This window comes from Nestor notabilis, unplaced genomic scaffold (assembly GCF_000696875.1).
Source record: "Nestor notabilis isolate BGI_N333 unplaced genomic scaffold, ASM69687v1 scaffold12677, whole genome shotgun sequence".
Classification (NCBI taxonomy): domain Eukaryota; kingdom Metazoa; phylum Chordata; class Aves; order Psittaciformes; family Psittacidae; genus Nestor; species Nestor notabilis.
In genome coordinates this window covers 6,730-27,384 of record NW_009936993.1, presented here as the reverse complement: position 1 = coordinate 27,384, position 20,655 = coordinate 6,730, and the positions used below count along the sequence as shown (strand labels likewise).

Below are 20,655 nucleotides of genomic sequence, written 5' to 3'. Positions count from 1 at the left end.
TTAAAGGTGGTTTTGTGCTGGGGCTTCTTATTCTGGCCAAGCATTTTGGAAGTACTTTCCTAGTGACATAATTTCTACAGTAATTTAGGCTCATAGTGACATCCAGAGGACTGGTCTACTTTTGTTTTGTTTTGTTTTTAAAGTTCTAGTCAATCTCAGTCATCCTACATCATAAGGAATCCCCAGCAAAGACGTATCAGCCAGTCACAGCCAGTTCGTGGCAGGGATGAAGAACAAGATGATATTGTTTCAGCAGATGTGGAAGAGGTTGGATTTCTTTTATTTTTTTTTTCTCAGCATGCGCCTAATGCATTAGCACACGCTTTAATGTCTAAACCAGAAATACATGCATCAAGAACCCCAATTTGCGAAAGACAGAGTAACACTTACAATAGTCCTACCGTGCCACAAGCATATTGTTTTAGTAGAGCTTTGTAACTGTTGTTTTGTATTCATCAATATTTAGTCATTTCAGAGTGTAGTGTGTCTTGCATTTGACAGTTACAGTATGATTTAGAATACTAATTAAAACATCTGTTATTTCCTTTTATATATGAACTTGTGCTATAACTCCCTGTTAAAAAAAGTTTTTAAGTCTTTCACACATGGTTGCTATTACTTAGGTTCTATTAGAGAACGACAGGGTCTTTTACCAGGATGGTAACTTCAATATTTAGAAACTAATTCTAAGTTTTACAGTCAGTTTTGCCCTTTCAAAATTAAAATCTAATGTCCAATGCTGTGTTTTATTTATGTGCCTGATTATTTTTTTTCCCCACAAGACTGTGGCCTGTACAACCGTAGACAAGTTCTGTGTGGCTATAAGTTCATTTTCTGTTCATGTCAATTCAGTTGTGAGCTCATCTTTCTTGGATATGGGGTTTTTTTGGCTGGTTTAGTTTTTAATTCAAATTTTGCACTGAGTTTTTGAAAATATATAGATTATCTCTGACATGGAAGATATTCTAGTATAAAATTACAATGCTCTTTCCAGGTTGAGGTGGTTGAGGGGGTAGCTGGTGAAGAAGACCATCATGATGAACAGGAAGAACACGGTGAAGAAAATGCTGAAACAGAAGGACAGCATGATGAGCATGATGAAGATGGTATGTATAATGTACATCGTGCACATTACTGCTTGGATGGGCAAACTGTATCATAAATAAAAGCCATCTTTGGAGTCACCAGTGACAATGATTTGGGAGACTTGCACAAGTAGAGAGAATCCAAGGGTTTCAGATTATGAATCATAGAATGGTTTTGGTTGAAAAGGACCTTAAAGATCATCTAGTTCCAAAGCCCTTGCCATGGGCAGGGACACCTCACACTAGACCATGTTGCGCAGGGCTCTGTTCCAGTACCTCACGACCCTCACGCTAAAGAACTTCTTCCTTATATCTAACCTGAACTTCTCCTGTTTAAGTTTAAACCCATCACCCCTTGTCCTATTGCTACAGTTGCTGATGAAGTGTCCCTTCCCAGCATCCTTGTAGGCCCCCTTCAGATACTGGAAGGCTGCTATGAGGTCTCCACGCAGCCTTCTCTTCTCCAGACTGAACAGCCCAAATTTTCTTAGCCTGTCTTCATATGGGAGGAGCGCCAGCCTCCTTACCATCCTCGTGGCTTTCTTCAACAGTTCCATGTCCTTCTCATGTTGAGGGTACCAGAATTCCACACAGTACTCCAAGTAGGGTCTCAAAACATCTTGCAAAAGGAGATGAGGAGAATTACAGATAGCTCGTAGGAGGAACATGAACGTTTTTAGTTTTCTCTTTCTGCTGGAGGAGAAAAAGTACCCAAGGATAAAAAAAAAAAACAACAACAAAACAAATGTTATGCTCTTGGTTAACAGTATCTATTTTGCCTTTTGTATTTGCTACTGTAAAATGTTGTTGACATAAACTGATTGAAGGATTAAAAAAGTAGCCCAGCTCTTGCATGGCTAGTGATAGAATAGTGGCTATGGTAGATGTGTTCTCAAAAGGGATCTGAATTATGGTGAGCTAGTTCACAAACCAATCAGAAAATAATAAATTCTTGTTCAGTATTTTGAATAAAATTAATCCACTGTGTATGAAAGTTCTTGCCATTAATATGACTTGTCTTGTAGTAGTTAGTTCGGGATTAGGTGGCTCAAAGCTAAGATTAAAAAGAAATTATCATCATCCTTTTCTGACTGTGTTTTGTGCTTCCAGTCAACGCATTTACAGTACAGAAAATGTTTATTCACTTGCTGAGTATTCAGAACATTTAATTCTCAAAAGTTAAACTTGAATAGAACATGTAATTTTTTAATTAGATTTCTTTTTTTAAGTTTTCAGGTATTCCTTAGATATTCATTTGGAATAGTATATGGTTAATTGTCCTAATACATGTGCATGAAGAGTTGCGGTGTCTTTTGGCTTGAGTGACTAGTTCTGACTTAAAGTCTTAGTTTTCAGTGTGTGTGTTGAGTGTGTATGTGCAGTATGGCGTGAGAGGGCCAGGGGCTGCTATTGCTGGAAAATAAGAAAATATGCTTCATGTACTGTTGCATGTTTGCCCTGCTTTTATGACATCTCCCTGGGTACCCATTAACTTCTGTTATACTAAGAGGCTCTGGGTTTGTTTAAGGTGTCTTATATGAATCACTACAGTTATGCTATTTTTTTCTGCTTTCTAAACATGCTGTGTTTTGTGTATTGTTTTTATAGGCAGTGATATGGAGTTGGATTTGCTAGCTGCTGCTGAAACAGAAAGTGACAGTGAGAGTAACCACAGTAATCAGGACAACGCTAGTGGGCGCAGAAGTGTTGTCACTGCAGCTACTGCTGGGTCAGAAGCAGGTACACCACATCATCTTGTATATGATCTATCTGTTTAGATAGTAAGTTGTGCAGGAAAAAGAAATGTGTTAGTGACTGAATATGTCTTTAACAAGGACAGAATCTTTCTCTTTGGATCTGAACTGCATCCAACAATCCAGAGGTACACTAGAGAAACTACTTCACAGCTAGACTGGACAGAGCGAGAATTACCTGGTTATGACATTTTAACAAATACCTTTCCCATATCATCTTATTTTCCCTTGCATTTTTTTTCCCCCTTTACCCAGCTTCTCCCCCTCCTCCTTCTTCATGTTTCCTTTTTACCTTTGCTTTTCCTTTGCCCATAATTGTACTACATAGACTTTTGAACAAGGAGATTCACCAAGAAGTGGCCTGACTTTTTTTTCTCTTGCGGAGCTTCTGAATGTATTATCTTGCATTCTTGTGAAGTGAAATGAAACATTTTCACTCATTTTTTTAGTGTAGAAGTCAGATACAGTTTAAAACAAAACATAAAACCTGACCAGTCATTTTAAGGCTTTTTGAAAGCAATTGATCTACTGTCCAGTTTGAAAACGTGACTTTTGGAATTCATTGCTTGGGGGTGCAATCAGTGAGGAATTTTTGAGTTAAATTACTTCTTAATTTGTCTTTTGAAATGTAAGTGATCTTACTACTTTTTCATGAAACCTATGGAAAGTTAACAGCCTCTTACAAGGGTAATTTAGTTAACATTTTCAATAGTGTTAATTGAACCTTTTTAGTATGTGTAATTTCTTCTCTTGTAAAGGGTTTACAGCACTGACATGATACAGGTATATGTGCACAAATGTGCAGTTGTCAGTTAATGTTTATTGCTTGTTTCCTCACAGGAGCTAGCAGTGTTCCAGCATTTTTTTCAGAAGATGACTCTCAATCTAATGATTCCAGTGACTCTGACAGCAGCAGCAGTCAGAGTGATGACATAGAGCAGGAGACCTTCATGCTTGATGAACCTCTGGAACGAACCACAAATAGCTCACATGCCAATGGTGCTGCCCAGGCTCCTCGTTCCATGCAGTGGGCTGTACGTAATACCCAAAACCAGAGGACTACTAGCACTGCTCCTTCTAGTACGTCAGCCCCAGCAGGCAAGTCTAAGTAAAATGCATGTCAGTCGACTGGCTTCATCCCTTCCTGTTATCATTTGTTCTCTTTAGGATGAAGTCTTATCTCTTTGTCATAGAAGGACAGTGCTGGCCTATCTTGACTGTTCCAGTTCTGGTTTTTGAATCTCAAAAAAAGGAATGATTGTTGTAGTTCTTAAAATGAGTATGCTTACTGTAGCTAGTACTATTTTGCTAGTTACAGTTGTGATGTCAGTAATATTTACCAGTTTATTTCTAGAAATGTTCATGTTATAAGTCAATACAGAAAATATGTAGCAAAGGGTAGATAAATTATTAACGTCATACCTTTTATGTTTAGCAAGTTCAGCGGGCTTGATTTACATTGATCCCTCAAACCTACGTCGGAGCGGTACCATCAGTACGAGTGCTGCAGCAGCAGCTGCAGCCCTTGAAGCCAGCAATGCAAGCAGCTATTTAACATCGGCAAGCAGTTTAGCAAGAGCATACAGTATTGTGATACGACAGATATCTGACCTGATGGGTCTGATTCCCAAGTACAATCATTTAGTATACTCCCAGATCCCAGCTGCAGTGAAGCTGACTTATCAAGATGCAGTTAACTTGCAGGTAAGAACATCCAGTTGTCTGTAGAGAAACATAATTTCAATACAGTTGATTTTTTAGGTAAAATCATAGGATTATTGAGTTTGAAAGTTATCTCTGAAGATAATCTAGCCTAAATTCCCGGCAGGGTCAACAGGAGAAGGCTACTCAGGATTATGTTCAATTAGGTTTTGAATATCTCCAAGGATGGAGACTCCACAGGTGCTCTGAGCAAGATGTTATTTGACAAGTCTTAGAGTAAAAAAAGTTTTTTCTTGAGTTTAAATGGACTTTTCAGGTATTTAAGTTTGTGCTTATTGCCTCTTGTCCATTCACTGGATGTCACTGGGAAGAGGCTGGCTCTGTATACTTTATGCCTTTTTATCAGCTATGTACACACACTGATAAGATCCTTCTGAGTTTGTTTCTTTAGTTTAATCTATCCCAGCTCTATCAGCCCCTCATCATATGAGGGGTAGTGTATGCTGCAGTAGTTGTCGTTACTAATCCCATTAAATTGTTGGTATTTCCTATACATGTATTCTTTAAAAAAAAAGGAAGTTCATTGCCTTTCTTTTTTTTTTCTTTTCCTCTTAATTTAGTCTGACTGATATCTAAGTGATAGTTAATTCAGGATTGACTGCTTTGGAGGTACTGGTGATCTCTACTTGAAAACCTTTGCCCTGTTCTTTTGAACATGAACTGTTGAGTTTATAAAAGAAGAAAGTTAGTAAGGGCCAAATAATTAAATGAGATAAAAGGTTTGTACAGATAGATGTACTGTTCACTGTTCCTGATGTTGGATTAAAAAAAAAAAATCCATCAGGTCAATGGAGTTAGCCTCTGAGCCTGCTTTTCTCCCTTTATTGGGAACAGATGAAGGCTGGACCAGGAGAGATTTGTATGCGGACATAGTTCTTTATGCAGATGTCCAAAAGGGAGAGAGGGGTGGTGAGAATGCTTTATAGACACCAAGGAATTAAGTGTTGAGAGCTGCATACCACTGCAGTAGATCAGCAGTCTCAGTAGATCTTTCCAAAACTGTTCTTTGATCATTCTTGAATTGCGGTTTTCAACCTCTTTGTAGGGAATCAAGTGTAATTGTAAAAGCCATGGTGGAGGCTTGTGTTGAGATTGCATTCTTGTCGTCTAGTTCTGTTGTTTGCAAAACTCAATACATCTCATTTTCTATAGAATTACGTAGAAGAAAAGCTTATTCCTACTTGGAATTGGATGGTTAGTATCATGGACTCTACTGAAGCTCAGCTGCGTTATGGTTCTGCATTAGCATCTGCTGGCGACCCTGGGCATCCAAATCATCCTCTTCATGCTTCTCAGAATTCAGCCAGAAGGGAAAGAATGACAGCCCGTGAGGAAGCCAGTTTAAGAACACTTGAGGGAAGAAGGTATGAAAACAGCTTGATTATGGCATGTGATGTGAATTACCAGTCGTGGAGTCTAATCTAATCTTTTTGTTCACTGACATTTTGTAATACAGCAGTTTAGTTACTGTTTTAAGTTGGCTTCCTATGTTGTTCCTACTATTTGATTTATTTTGACGTGCTATATTCATCTTGAGTATTGATTATTTATAATATGCAGCACCTGAGCTGCTGATAGTAAAGCATAGAATATGGTCGTAACTCTTATCACACTGGTTTTTAGTTTTTACATCCATCTTTGAGAAATAGGGACTAATAGGTAAAGGCTGCATTCTGCTGTGATGCCTGATCTGTCTTTATTCAACCCTTTTCTTTCACTAGACGAGCTACTTTACTCAGCGCCCGTCAGGGAATGATGTCAGCACGTGGTGATTTCCTGAACTACGCACTGTCTCTGATGCGTTCTCACAATGATGAGCACTCAGATGTTCTTCCTGTTCTAGATGTCTGTTCACTAAAGCACGTTGCATATGTTTTTCAAGCCCTTATTTACTGGATTAAAGCAATGAATCAACAGACAACACTGGATACTCCTCAGCTGGAACGAAAAAGGTACTGAGCCTGCCTTATAGAAACAGGAACTTTTGCAGAAGTGGTATATGCCCTTTTGTTTTAGTCATTGGTGGTGTTACTCAGCAACTCAAATATATACATATATCTACGTATGTCTGTGTGTGTGTAGTAACATGCTTATTATAAAAAAATATATAATGGTATATAATGTATGTTTGATTGATAAGCCTGTTGCATATATCCTGTATATGTAGTATCCTGTTCAAATCTGTTTATGCTGATTGCTACAAGATTGGTTTCTTAACTGCTGAAACTTGAATTTGATTTTTAACAGCATGGTAATGCCTCTAAAAGATGTACTCAGGTCAATTTCTCAGCTGAAAAATGCAGTCTGCTCTTAACATTTAACATGATGAACAGCTTATTTAGAGTTCTGTCAAACATGTTAAGAGTAGCATGGAAGAAAATGTCAAAGTGCGATATGATGGGCTTAGCGGGTCTGTCTTCTATTTGGTTTTGGATATTTGAGATTTACTTCGTAGGAAAATCAAGAGCTGAAAAATGTCATTAAGTTGAAAATCCCTAAGTCCTTGCTACTTCAACTCTAGCATTTTACAAGATGCATTTATTACTTTTTAATATATTGTAAGATTTTTTGTTTGTTTAGAAATGTTGCTTTATTTTTGAAATGTCAGTTAATGTTCATAGCATTATCTACATGTTGGTAGCCTGCACCATCTTTTCCCATTTCTTACTAAGTTTTGAGGTAACGTACCTGAACAGTCCTAGTCAACAGTTAAATAAACGCACATCTTTGCCCCTTCCTGTCCTGAATTTTCAGTATCACAGGCTGAACTTAGCTTTTCCTTTTCTCTATAAATTGAGTAACTGTAAAATAAGAGGTACTGATACTTTAAATGTATGTTGGACTGCTGCTTTAGTTCCAATGTCATTTTCAACATACCTTGATAATGTAAGGCTTGTTATGATCTCAAAATGCATACCAGAGAATGTAGTTACCAAGAGTAGTTTCCTTACAAGTGGGGTGATATAATACAGTAACTGATTGAGATTTTGTACTGGCTGACTTGAGTAGTTGGAGCTGTGGCTTTAAGCCTTTTCCAAGCAATAACATACTTCTGGAATCTGCTTTGTTCCCCCAAAATTCACATGTTGAAATCTGGCAAATAACTGTTCATCGAAGAATTGCAAAATTCCCACAAAATGCTTATAAAGCTGTGAAGGCATAGAGCTTTTTCAGTTGAAGGTGAGTGATGCAAATTCAGTCAGTTGCTTCTGTTAGATGACCTTTTACTGGCCTGTATGAAATGAGATCTTACTGGTCATCATCTAGTTTCAGGACATATTTCACAATGCACAAACTGACGGAAATGAACACTAATCAAAGTTCTTGATCCTTTTTTTAATACAGTGGAATCTATTTCTTTAATACGCAGCTTGCAGACAACTTTCTGAAGCATGATCAGTGACATTACTTTTGTAAGACTGAGCATATTTATTCTATGCCAGTAAATTTTAGACTAGTATTCTCTTAAATATTTCTTACACTAATGTAGGGTTCCTAGGTTTTATATATAGACATAGTCCTTAAAAACAAGCATAGCAATCACTGTCTGAAGCTGCAGCTTTTTAGATTGAACTTGGTAGGTAGCCAAATGGCTAGAAGGGTAACTATACAAGTAGTGAGTATGAAATGAGAAGTACTCTACAGTACTTTGATTTTACAGTGAGTTCATTCTTACTATATATATGTTTCTCAAGTACACTTACAGATTTTACTCTTGCTTTTACTGATTGCTACAGATGTGTCTTGCCTAATGTTTTCTTCAAGAGAATTGACTATTTTTTTCTTCCTTTTTTTTAAGAACTCGGGAGCTTTTGGAACTGGGTCTTGACAATGAAGATTCAGAACATGAAAATGATGATGACACCAATCAAAGTTAGTGTACAGATACACTTCCGTAGTATGCAAAAATGCCACTTAAACTTTCTTAGTGTTTTTTCACCTTTAGCTAGTTGAGAATTTGAATAAATTTTGCCTCTTGTATGTTACATTAAAGTTGGGTTTTTTGAAAGGTTTTCTTACCACTATTCTTTACCAAATTTATTCTGCCATTGCTTGTTCTCATTTTGGGGCCTTCTTTTTGTCATCTCTTACTTAGTATACACAGTGACAGCATTTAAAATTTGGTTTGGAGTTAAACTGATTTTTTTAATCTGATGAAACTGCTGCTGAAAATGGTGGAATATATACTCTGTACCAAGTATATATAGATTAGGGGTACATGTTCAGTAAAATTAGTTACAGTAAAAAGAATAAAATTGATGACTGCAACTCCATAAAAATGTGGGATTTGTGGAAGCATCCTGTAGAAGTATTAAAGCTCCTCCAGTCAGGTAGCTAAGAGGGAAGTGTGTTAATACTCTGGTATTTAAAATCCTTTGCTTTTATAACTGTGAAAATTGCATTGAAATCTTTGGTCGTATTTAGGTGCTACACTCAACGACAAAGATGATGACTCCCTTCCAGCAGAGACTGGCCAAAACCACCCGTTTTTCAGACGATCAGACTCTATGACATTCCTCGGCTGCATTCCACCCAATCCTTTTGAGGTTCCTCTGGCAGAAGCCATCCCCCTGGCAGACCAACCTCATCTATTACAGGTGACATCAGAGAAGGTGTTCTGGAAGAAAACTGCAGTTTGCTTTTTCGTTTCTAACTGAAGTATATTATTTACCCAGAATGCTTTTGTTAATTTTCAGCCAAATGCTCGCAAAGAAGATCTGTTTGGCCGACCAAGTCAGGGGCTGTATTCGTCTTCTGCCAACAGTGGGAAATGCTTAATGGAAGTCACAGTGGATAGAAACTGCCTTGAGGTAGATTTCAAGGTTTTATTATTTTAAACAATTTAAGCTAATACCTTCATTCCTTAAAAAGACATTTCAGTATTTTCAGAGAGAATTTTAAATAGCTTTCAGAATAACTTAAAAAGCCAGTAAGTGTGAAAACTTGGACCTTTTATTGACAGTATGGGGTTTTTGTAAATGTAGGAACTTTTATGATTACTGATTTGTAGCAGATTTCAGGCAATATTTTCAAAGGCTGCAGTACAGTCCAAAGTTAATTTTGAAATGCCAGTTATATCATTATTTGTGATAAAAAGACTTAGATATTCCTATATCCCAGTAAATTTGACTTACCTACAGACCAAGCATTAAATGGCAAGCATGAAGTGGGAAAATTTGTGGTTTTGTAGTTGAAATGATTGAGGTTATTGTGTTTTAACAGCTCAGTTACAGTGCTCACACTTGTGTGCCTTAAAAATTATATGTATGCTGGAAAAGCCTTGTAGACTACTTTGAAAGTGCAATTAAATTTTACTTCTCCTCTTTAGGTTCTTCCAACCAAAATGTCTTATGCAGCCAACTTAAAAAATGTTATGAGCATGCAAAATCGGCAAAAGAAGGAAGGGGAGGAACAAAACGTGCCTGCAGAAGAATCTGAGAGTTCAAAACCAGGGCCTTCAGCTCATGATCTTGCAGCACAACTGAAAAGCAGCTTGTTGGCAGAGATAGGATTGACAGAAAGTGAAGGGCCACCTCTCACATCTTTCAGGTAGTTTGAGTTAAAAATCACTCTATGAAATATTACTGAGCTGACAAAAGAATATTCGGGACTCTGAAAAGTCTTCTAAAATTAAAATTGGTAGCTTTAGTTTGAATTTGTAGTTTGTGTTTGATAGTTTTAAAATAAACAATTGAACAAACTTCAGAGGTCAGTGCGAAGTGTAGTAAAAGTCCACAGTGAGGGACTGAGCTGCCTGCACTTTGAATTACAGCTCTTTTAAAACAGTTGAGGTCTTGACTGAAGGGGGACCAATAACAGTGAATTCCATGGAGCAGTGAAGCTACATGCTTTGAGAGTAATTTCTCTTTGGAAGGAAGATGTGTGTTTCAGTTGAAACTAAACCATTTCATGTGCTTTTGTCCACAAACTTACTGCACCATGGTGGTGTTTATCAGAAATAAAAAACTTATTTGAAGGCAGGACATGAGAAAAAGCCAAAGTACACAAAGTGTGTCTGAAATTTAAGCTGATTTTGCTTGTGTGTTATTTTTTTCCCTTTTTCTGTCAGGCCACAGTGTAGCTTCATGGGCATGGTTATATCTCATGACATGTTGCTGGGACGTTGGCGCCTTTCTTTAGAATTGTTCGGTAGAGTATTCATGGAAGATGTTGGAGCAGAGCCTGGATCGGTACGTATTTCCCAGTGTAAGGACAATTCCTCTTACAACTAAATTGTGCACCTCCCTTGTTCTGATTTTGGGTTTTGTTTTTTATTTTAAGATCCTGACTGAATTAGGTGGCTTTGAAGTAAAGGAGTCAAAGTTCCGTAGAGAGATGGAAAAACTTAGAAACCAGCAATCCAGGGATTTAACATTGGAGGTAAAAAATGTTAGTTTATCTTCTCAATTTGTTTTCATTAATTTAATTATTGCACACAGGATAAATAGATAATATAACTTGATAGGAGAAATTGTATTTCAGAGTCTGCAAGCAGGTGTCTTAAACTTTATTTTGTGAGCTGTGTTGCACTTCATAGGTTTTCATGGTCTAATTGGTGTTTTCTCAGTCTATGCAGAAGTGTTCAGAAACTTCTTGTGAAGCTGAAACTTTTTTGTGTTTTCACTAGGTTGATCGAGACAGAGATCTTCTAATTCAGCAGACCATGAGGCAGCTCAACAATCATTTTGGTCGCAGATGTGCTACTACTCCGATGGCTGTACACAGAGTAAAAGTTACGTTTAAGGATGAGCCTGGAGAAGGCAGTGGTGTAGCACGGAGCTTTTATACTGCTATTGCACAAGCTTTTCTGTCAAATGAGAAACTGCCAAACCTGGACTGCATTCAGAATGCCAACAAAGGTACCCATACAAGTAAGTGATGCACAGCAGTAAATTTACAGATAACATTCATAAAAGCTTTGGATGTTTTTTTACATTGAAATACTTGGTTTATTTTCTGAGAGATTTGTTAGCTCAGGAACTGTGAAAATTGTGCATGTTACTTCTCTGAGGCAAGGAAATAGCATTTTTTCTGCTTCCAGAAACAGGAAGCTCTTGTTTTCCTTGAAACCAGAGTCTGCTTTACATGCTTTCAATTGTTTTGAGAATCTTATCTCTCCAGTAGGTAATAATTGTCAAGATTTTAGCTAGTAAGAGCTTATGCATTTTAATATGACTGCTCCATCTGGCTTGTCATGAATACATTTTAATGTTTTTGAAAGTGTATATAACTCTTGAAGTACTTCAGCATTAGTAAGTTGGTACAAACACTTCAGGTTCCTTTCTTACGTTTGGATGAACCCCAATCACTACTTTCAAGTGAAGTGGTTCTGTCTCATTGACGTCTTTCAAGCTATCTTCTGAAGCCATGTCCTCCTTAGACTGAAACCTAGGTAGGAGAAAGAAATACAAAGATGTTTAAGCTTATGAGGCTTTTTCCCCTTCAGGTCTGATGCAGAGATTGCGAAATAGGGGAGAGAGAGATCGGGAGAGGGAGCGAGAGAGAGAAATGCGGAGAAGTAGTGGCTTACGAGCTGGTTCTCGGAGAGATAGGGATAGGTAAGTGATATATTTTCAATTTATTGGAGATACTTTGTCAAACAGAATAATTGCCTTGGTTATCTTTAGGAAAGATACCTTTACTTTCTCAGATTAAAGGTGTCTGTCTCTTTTACTTTCAGGAGCAATTTACAGGGCAATTTTTTTTTAAATCCATTGTATACTTCAGTTCTTTGAAGAATAATTATGCTTACTTTAGCATTGATAGATTATGCCTCAACTATTTGCCATCAATCTGTCCTGCTAAAACAATAATAAAGACTTCTGTACTAGAGTAAAATTGTGAGGTGGTTTATAAACAACATCGCCATTGCTGGCGTGTCTGACTGCTGTATCCAGAATACTAGTAGGACTAAAAATCTCTGGTTCATTTGATTATCTGTTCCTGAATCATTCTCTCCAAGCAGCTATGAGCAACACTACTATTCCGGCATAAAAGCTAATGCTGTTTTGCATGTGCAAGTTATATTGTTGTAGAAGTTTTTTGCGTATTTCCTCTGAAATGAGTACATACTACTCTCATTTTCTTAAGGGACTTTAGAAGACAACTTTCCATTGACACACGGCCTTTTAGACCGGCATCAGAAGGAAATCCTAGCGATGACCCTGACCCTCTTCCAGCACACAGACAAGCCCTTGGAGAAAGGCTTTACCCTCGAGTGCAAGCAATGCAACCAGTAAGACATACCAGTTTCATACACTTAATATGTTGCTTGTGTCCTTTTTTTAATTTAAAAATCAGTTTCCTTGACCATTGTTGTTTAACATAACTGAAAACGCTAGAACAAGTAGGACTGTTTCTGTATTATTGGGCAGTTACTTAAGATTTTATTTCTGTAATTTGTAAATGTAATTCCATTTAGCTTAGGAAGTGTCTTGCAATGAATTCTATATTAAACATACTAAAACTTTCATAAAACCATCTTTGAAAATGAGAGAACTGGAGGAGAATAGCAAGTCATATCATTCCTTATCCCCAGGCATTTGCAAGTAAAATCACAGGAATGTTGTTGGAACTGTCCCCTGCTCAGCTGCTTCTGTTACTAGCTAGTGAAGATTCCCTTAGAGCAAGAGTTGATGAAGCAATGGAACTCATTATTGCACATGGCAGGTAAAGTATCAAGGAGTTAGGTAAGATGAGAACTGATTTTGTGGCCAAAGCACTTTGACTGTGCTACAGCTAACTCTGGTACATACAACTTATTCCTTGCTTTGTTCTATATATTTTCCTTTGGAGAAGGGACTTGACTTTGGTTTAATCTGTCTGGTTTCAGAACATCTCAGTTCCTTACTGTGAAATTAAATCTGCCTTTATCTTTTTTTCCCTTATCAAGGGAGAACGGTGCTGACAGTATATTGGATCTTGGATTGCTAGACTCTTCAGATAAAGTACAGGTAATGAATTGATGCACAAATTAAACTTACTTAAGATCCAGTTGTATCAGTTAATTTTAAAAACTTAAGCAACTGTAGCTCTGCTTTATCATGCAAGACAAGAAGTATTAAATGTTACCATTAGGAAATATGGAAATTCTTAAACAATGGAATCTTTTGATCTAGTGGCAAATAGCTTCTTGATGTGCGTCAGTAACTAGAATTAAGTTTGTTAATTCCTATTCTGACTTTCAAAACAGGAAAATAGAAAGCGACATGGTTCCAGCCGCAGTGTAGTAGATATGGAATTAGATGATACAGATGATGGGGATGACAATGCACCACTTTTCTACCAACCTGGAAAACGAGGATTTTATACACCAAGACCTGGTAAAAACACAGAAGCAAGGCTGAATTGTTTCAGAAACATTGGCAGGTATGCTACTATTAACTCTCTAGTCTGAAACATGTAAAAGATGAATATACAAAATACCAGGGAGAGTACCAATGGTCCTAGTGCAAAAACTGTATTACTTATGCTCTGTATTTCTCACTTTGAGCTAAATAGTGGGGAATTTGCACATGTCAAGGTGAAGTTTCTTTTCCTGATATGTTTTTATCTCACTTAACAATCTGGAAGTTTTATTCTGAAGGAAATACTTTTTTGAAATGATGTATGTCTGTGATTTTCTTTTGGGGATTGATAGGGCTGGAAAGCCAGCTACAGCTTGATTCTTAGAATATTTTGACTTTTCTAATGTGAGCTTGTTGAAAGATCTCCAATGTAATTTCTTTTCTGCCAAATCAAAACCCATATGCTTGTTTTCAGAATCCTAGGATTGTGCTTGTTACAGAATGAACTGTGTCCCATCACGTTAAATAGACACGTAATCAAAGTCCTTCTTGGCAGAAAGGTAAGCTGAACACAGAAATCTTAATTTTCTTCAATTAATGAAACTTCATCTTTAAAAACTGCTTTTTTTCTTTGGTGTTCATGCATTGGGTAGAAGAGTTGATACTGGAACTGTAAGGCTGCCTTCAAATGTAATTTGAGGGGTATTAATTTTGTCATTTCCTAGATTTTTAACTGTGTACATGTACTAGAAGTCAGGTATTTGACCAAGATGGAATGATTTGTAGTAGATTAGCCTTTCTCTCTCTTCAGAAAGAGCTTACTGTCTCCCCTTTTCCTCTTCCTGAGACTGAAGACTTGAAGACATTGTGTTCAACAGTACTAGGCAACAGCATGTCAGTTTACTATAAAGCATTTTCCTCAGTATTTGAGAAAACTCATTGAATTTAATTGTGATGACAATTTTGCCTCAGGTGTAGGTATAATTTAATTCAGAGAATAATTACCTAAACTTTTGGAAAAAATGCTTCCCCACCCCAAAAAATACTAATTATAAACTGCACTTTACATGCATTAGTCAATAGCATTGTGAGTTCTGTCTGAGGCAACAGACTTAAACCAAGATTTGTTACTGCTGTTTTTTCTTTTAAAACAGTGTTGATCGCATGAATCAGCTATCCAAAATACATATGATCTTTGATAAAAAGGGTTAATGGCAGAAAGACATGCCTCCAAGTATCCCCTCATAATCTTCCAAGAAATATTCTCTTCTAATTATTTTCTTCAGGTTTTTCTTCAATATGTATTCCTTCCAGTTAAATGTCAGATACGTTAAAGAATATTTTAGGTTTAGTTTAGTTTGTAGATGACGTTTCTTTCCAGGCTGATAAAGAACAAAGCAGCAAGGAACTACAGAAAACAACAAGTAGACATTGGTATTTTAATTGTTGGAAACTATGGCATGCAGTTGAGCCATCAGTCACTTATATGTGTCTATATCAGCAGTATGTATGTGTTTTAACTGGAGGGAAACTTTCAGCATTTTTGGGGCAGTGATGCAAATTGTTTCCAACTTCAGTCAGCCTCCATCAAATCTCTATTATCTAAGCAATATGTAAAAGAATTTGTTTTTTAAAAAAAACCTATAAATTTTCTTTATAACTTCTATGCCCTTAATAGCAGGAAAGGCTTTAGGGGTCTATCTTTACGTCCTGCTAACGCGCCTCAGTTGAGTATTCTAATGCACCTTCAGAAGTGGCCGAATATAGCAGTTTGACTGCCTTTATTTCCAAGTATTGGTATGCTTTTTACATGGGCGATGCACTGCTGTATGCCAGTGCATAGATTAGGCACAGATCACATAATTTTGAATATATTCTTGAAGAACAGGAATGCTTCAAACATTAGTTTCAAGCATCTGTCTTTTTTTATAGGTGAACTGGCATGACTTTGCTTTTTTCGATCCGGTTATGTATGAAAGCCTTCGGCAACTTATCCTGGCTTCCCAGAGTACAGATGCTGATGCAGTGTTTGCAGCAATGGACTTAGCTTTTGCAATAGACCTGTGTAAGGAGGAGGGTGGAGGGCAGGTAAGCACAGATAAACATGTATCTCTGTAGCTTCGGAATTGGACAGCTTATGCATGCTGTAGTGTTCACATAACCCGCTTCTCAAATGACAGAGGTAATGTTTTACCCTTCCTAGATTCGAATACAGTGTTCTCCTTGGACATTGAAATGTGGGTTTTCTCCTTGAAGCTGATACAAAGCCTGCCATGAAATCTGGATAGCATAGTCAATCTTAGGGACTCTTTAAAGCTAACCCGTAATAGGAAATTTTGCTTGTTTTTAGAGGCATATTAAGTAATAAATCACTGTGCATCATACTGTTGTAGTAACCTTATTTTCTTTTTTTTTTTTTTTTCCTTTTATTTCTTTTTAAATGGTCCTTGTTACTTTGCCATAGGTGGAACTTATTTCCAATGGTGTGAATATACCAGTCACTCCTCAGAATGTATATGAGTATGTCCGGAAATATGCAGAACACCGAATGTTGGTAGTAGCAGAACAGCCTCTACATGTAAGTCTTTGGTGGAGTGTTTTTGAAAACAGAACAACAAAAAGATCTGTAATATTTCAGTGAGATAATTCTGGTATAATTAATAACAGTATTGCTAATCAGGTTTCTTTTGAAGTCCTGACAGCTTGATTAAAAATATTTAATGTTCTAATGTTTTGTAATTATGTAGCTGTTTATGCAGTACTGTGCAGACCGAGTACTTTTGTAGAATGAAAGTTAATTTCTTTTAAACTGGATCTCGTTGGTTTAAGCATGTATATTCATTCATTTCTTGAGCTCAAATGGCACATACCCTACTGGAATTTTGGTTTGTATTTAGCAGTGACTTTGTTAAAAGTCATCTGTCACCTTTGATTTGTTTAGCCTTATGAACAAAGACTAAAAAGAAATTTCAAAGTACTTATATAAATCATCTTGAACTACTGAATTGCATCCTTGTTTGAAAAGGAAAAATCACTAACGAAACACACAACTTTGCTTTTATTTTACTACCCTGGCAAGAACCCCAACAACTGACTATAAAACCGCATTAAAAATAATTCGGGCTTTGAAGACCTTTTTAAATAAAAGTTACGGAATCATATTTTTGTTAACAGTTAATGAAGGTCCAGTACTTAGAACTTTTTACTCTCTGTCGTATGATACTACATCTAATCTTGGTAATTTCTGCAGACTCGTGCTACACTTCTGAGATACATTAGCAGACTGCTTGATTACCTCTGCGCAGTTTAGCTCCACAGTTGTCACAGAAAGAACATGTTTCTGGAATTAAGCTACTTGATCTCAGTGTCTGGCTGTATTCATAATTTGACTCTTGTTTATTTTAAGAGTTGAAAACTGTAATATTTGTATTTGCTTTGGAATTTACTATTTACTAAGACATTTATTCATATTCTTCCATTTTGAAAATAGAATTTCTAATCTTTTCAGGATATTGCTTATTTGTATAAAATAAGTATGTATAGCATTTTTAAAGCAGAGTTGGCATGTGAGTGTCTGAGGAAGCAAAGAAAGAGGAACGTGCAGGATGCATTTTTTATAATGCTCATCAGATTCAGTGTGGCTCAGCAAAATACCTGAACTTTTTAACATTAGAAAGTGCATTTGCTTCTGCTCCTGGTGAAAATACTAGTTCAAACTATTACTGTTTTCCTTTGCAACAGTAGGTTGGTGCAGTTCTTTGTTTCAGATTATTTGTATCTCAGATAGTGAAGGTTTGAAAGAAAAGAACAGCTAGGAGGATAAGGAATTCTGAGATAATGGGGGATTTCACATGGAATGTTTTGGTAGTGCATTTAAAGTCAGTTTGGAAATGATTATGACTATAATGTGAAGTTTGTGGTTTTTCACTTAAGGCAATGAGGAAGGGTCTCCTGGATGTACTTCCAAAGAATTCATTAGAAGATTTGACAGCAGAAGATTTCAGACTTTTAGTAAATGGCTGTGGTGAAGTAAATGTGCAAATGCTAATCAGCTTTACCTCTTTCAATGATGAGTCAGGTATGAAATAACTTCCTCATTCAGAAATTGAGTTTTAGGGATAACTTAATGCTGTCTGTTCTGTGTGGAGTAAAGTTACCAGCATTAAACTTAAACTATTTCTTCAAATTTGACATTGCTTAAGAAGTCACTGATAGTCCTTTTACAGTTATTATTGTTTTTACATACCTTTGAAAATGTTTACCTTCAATAGGTGGGTGGGTGGAAGCTTTCCCAACTTTCTCATCACTCGATGTTAAATACAAGGATTATATTTTTGGTAGCCTGTCTTTCCTTCTGAAAGTTCTGAGCTAACTTCAGAACTATAAATGTGATGGATACAGACTGATATTTCTTACATAGTTTTTAAACTATATTTAGCTGTTGTTAGGCTTTTTGGGAGGGAAGGAGGGGGAGTTCAACTGAGGTATTACAGAGTTAGCTTTCACATTCAAAAGTATGTGTATTAGTTTTGAAATTACTAGTGTCTCCAATATCAGGATTTTATGAATGAGACTGTAGCTGAGATCCAACTTGCACTACATGTAAACCAGATTTCTTAATACTTACTGTCCTGTCACCAGCTGAATTATGTATCTTTTTTTATTTCATACAGGAGAAAATGCTGAGAAGCTTTTGCAATTCAAGCGTTGGTTTTGGTCCATAGTTGAGAAGATGAGTATGACAGAAAGACAAGATCTTGTAAGTTGTCCTTTCCCTGGAGAAATGTGCAGAAGAACTGGAATAATTTTGGCATCATTACTGTTTTTAACTGTGTCTACCTGCAGAGACTTTGTATGTGAAGAGTTAAGGTAGCAAAGCAGGGTAGTAGGGTTTGATTAGACTCTCAGTTGTAGAAGCATCAGGTGTGAATCCTAGACCTTCCTTGCAACTGAAAGTGTGGTGTGTTCTTATCCATATTCACAGGTCTGTTATGGAAGCAGAGTTACAGTGTCTGCACAGTCATTCTTAAACTGAGTAACTATGGTTCTTCAGCTGTGTTGTGGGCTATTGGTGTTTTGAGGTTGAGTTCTCTTCCTGGATAACCTGTGTATCCCAAGGGCAATACCTGTGTCCTCGCTGAAAGATGTCAGTAATGACACTACCTCTTTCTCAGAGCCCTTTAGGAATAGCTGATGAGAAGTATGAAAGAACAAGATGCTGTTCAGTGGGCTTCATTTGTGAAAAGTTGCCTATAAATTGCGTTCATTGAATGCTTCTTAAAACTATTTGCTTTTAACTTCCTACTACTTAAGGTACTATCTTTTCTTTACAGTTTGCTAAAAGGAAACAAGGACTAATCTGCAAAGCGGAAAATCTAGAACGCATTTGTTAAGGCATATCTGTGGCTACAGTTTGGTAGTGACTCTGCTCTGCAAGTCATTATATCACACTTGAGACAATAAACCAAATATTCTCTGTTGCTGCCTTTTGTCTGTACAAGTATTACATTCTGTAGCCACTAACTGGTTGTGAGGTCTTTCTGATGCATTTTTTATTGATGTCAGTCACCATCTCCCCAGATGGATCTAGGGACATTTGATCTGCTGAAGATGTGTTGATGCAGGATCATTAAAGCTGCTTTTATCAGTTTTAATTGAAGTATATTAAATGAGCAGTTGAAGGAAGGAAGTGAAGGAAGGAAGGTCATGCAAAACCATGTAGCTTGACCACTGAGTTAGTTGGAATAGTGAACAGAACATAGTATGATCAAACTTGCTGTGACTGTGCAGTTCTTCTTTAACCTATCCCTACACAACATGTAGGCAGTGCAGATTTTAGCCTTGTACAGCAACATTTTAAATGCTGTCTTCTTTTTCCAGGTTTACTTTTGGACCTCAAGTCCATCATTGCCTGCCAGCGAGGAGGGATTCCAGCCTATGCCATCAATCACAATAAGACCTCCAGATGACCAACATCTTCCTACAGCAAACACTTGCATTTCTCGCCTTTATGTCCCACTCTATTCCTCTAAGCAGATTTTGAAACAGAAATTGTTACTCGCCATTAAGACCAAGAATTTTGGTTTTGTGTAGAGTATAAAAAGTGTGTATTGCTGTGTAATATTACTAGCTAAGTTTTGTAGATTTTTCCATTTGTCTATAAAAGTTTATGAAAGTTAATGCTGTCATATACCCCTGGTGGTACTTCGAAGATTTAAATGCACACATTCCTGTACTAAATTTGTAACGTAAAGGCCTAAGGAGCACTGGCAAGATCTGATTGCAACAGTTTGCTAGTCAATAACTCCTTTGCCTAACCCCAGCCAAAGATGACAGCAGAACAATATAATTTACACTGTGATTTATCTTTTTGCTGAGGGAAAATATGTAAAATGTTCTGAAAATTCACTGCTGCCTTTGTGGAAAGTGTTTCAGCAAAGGTTCTTGTATAGAGGGAGTAGGGAATTTCAAAATAAAAAATTAAGTATGTTCTGTGTTTTATTTTAACTTTTTTTTATTTTTAAATGGTGTTTAATTTGTGGTTGGCTGCAGTTGTGTATCATGTATATTGAACTTGTAAAAAGTTCCTGACAGCTCAGATCCCGGAGTTGGGATCGTTCAGTTATGAAACCACTTTCATTGCAATTTTTGTTCTGATTGCATTGAACTCTGGCACATCAGATACCATCACTAATATTTTGCATGTAATCTGTAACTTTAGTGGGGTTTGTTTTGGTTTGGGTTTTTTTTCCTGTACATATGATGAGGCCAATGCACAGTATTTCATAGTTCACAATCAACATTTTT

At 36.8% G+C, this 20,655-nt stretch overlaps 1 protein-coding gene across 1 annotated transcript in view; it reads left to right on the top strand.

The window, feature by feature from the left end:
* UBR5 (ubiquitin protein ligase E3 component n-recognin 5) overlaps positions 1-20,431 on the top strand; it is a 66,949-nt gene extending 46,518 nt beyond the window's left edge. The window contains exons 35-59 of the mRNA XM_010018617.1: positions 144-267; positions 995-1,106; positions 2,694-2,825; positions 3,680-3,937; positions 4,275-4,543; positions 5,714-5,925; positions 6,283-6,513; positions 8,361-8,434; positions 8,987-9,159; positions 9,259-9,372; positions 9,891-10,111; positions 10,632-10,752; positions 10,844-10,942; positions 11,190-11,433; positions 12,009-12,120; positions 12,653-12,797; positions 13,101-13,231; positions 13,455-13,515; positions 13,755-13,930; positions 14,324-14,408; positions 15,781-15,936; positions 16,313-16,426; positions 17,782-17,926; positions 18,522-18,607; positions 19,729-20,431. Coding sequence (XP_010016919.1) covers positions 144-267; positions 995-1,106; positions 2,694-2,825; positions 3,680-3,937; positions 4,275-4,543; positions 5,714-5,925; positions 6,283-6,513; positions 8,361-8,434; positions 8,987-9,159; positions 9,259-9,372; positions 9,891-10,111; positions 10,632-10,752; positions 10,844-10,942; positions 11,190-11,433; positions 12,009-12,120; positions 12,653-12,797; positions 13,101-13,231; positions 13,455-13,515; positions 13,755-13,930; positions 14,324-14,408; positions 15,781-15,936; positions 16,313-16,426; positions 17,782-17,926; positions 18,522-18,607; positions 19,729-19,941 — 3,808 coding nt within the window. The 3' untranslated portion in view covers positions 19,942-20,431. The remainder of the gene's footprint in view (positions 1-143; positions 268-994; positions 1,107-2,693; positions 2,826-3,679; positions 3,938-4,274; positions 4,544-5,713; positions 5,926-6,282; positions 6,514-8,360; positions 8,435-8,986; positions 9,160-9,258; positions 9,373-9,890; positions 10,112-10,631; positions 10,753-10,843; positions 10,943-11,189; positions 11,434-12,008; positions 12,121-12,652; positions 12,798-13,100; positions 13,232-13,454; positions 13,516-13,754; positions 13,931-14,323; positions 14,409-15,780; positions 15,937-16,312; positions 16,427-17,781; positions 17,927-18,521; positions 18,608-19,728) is intronic.
* The last annotated feature ends 224 nt before the right edge of the window (positions 20,432-20,655 follow it).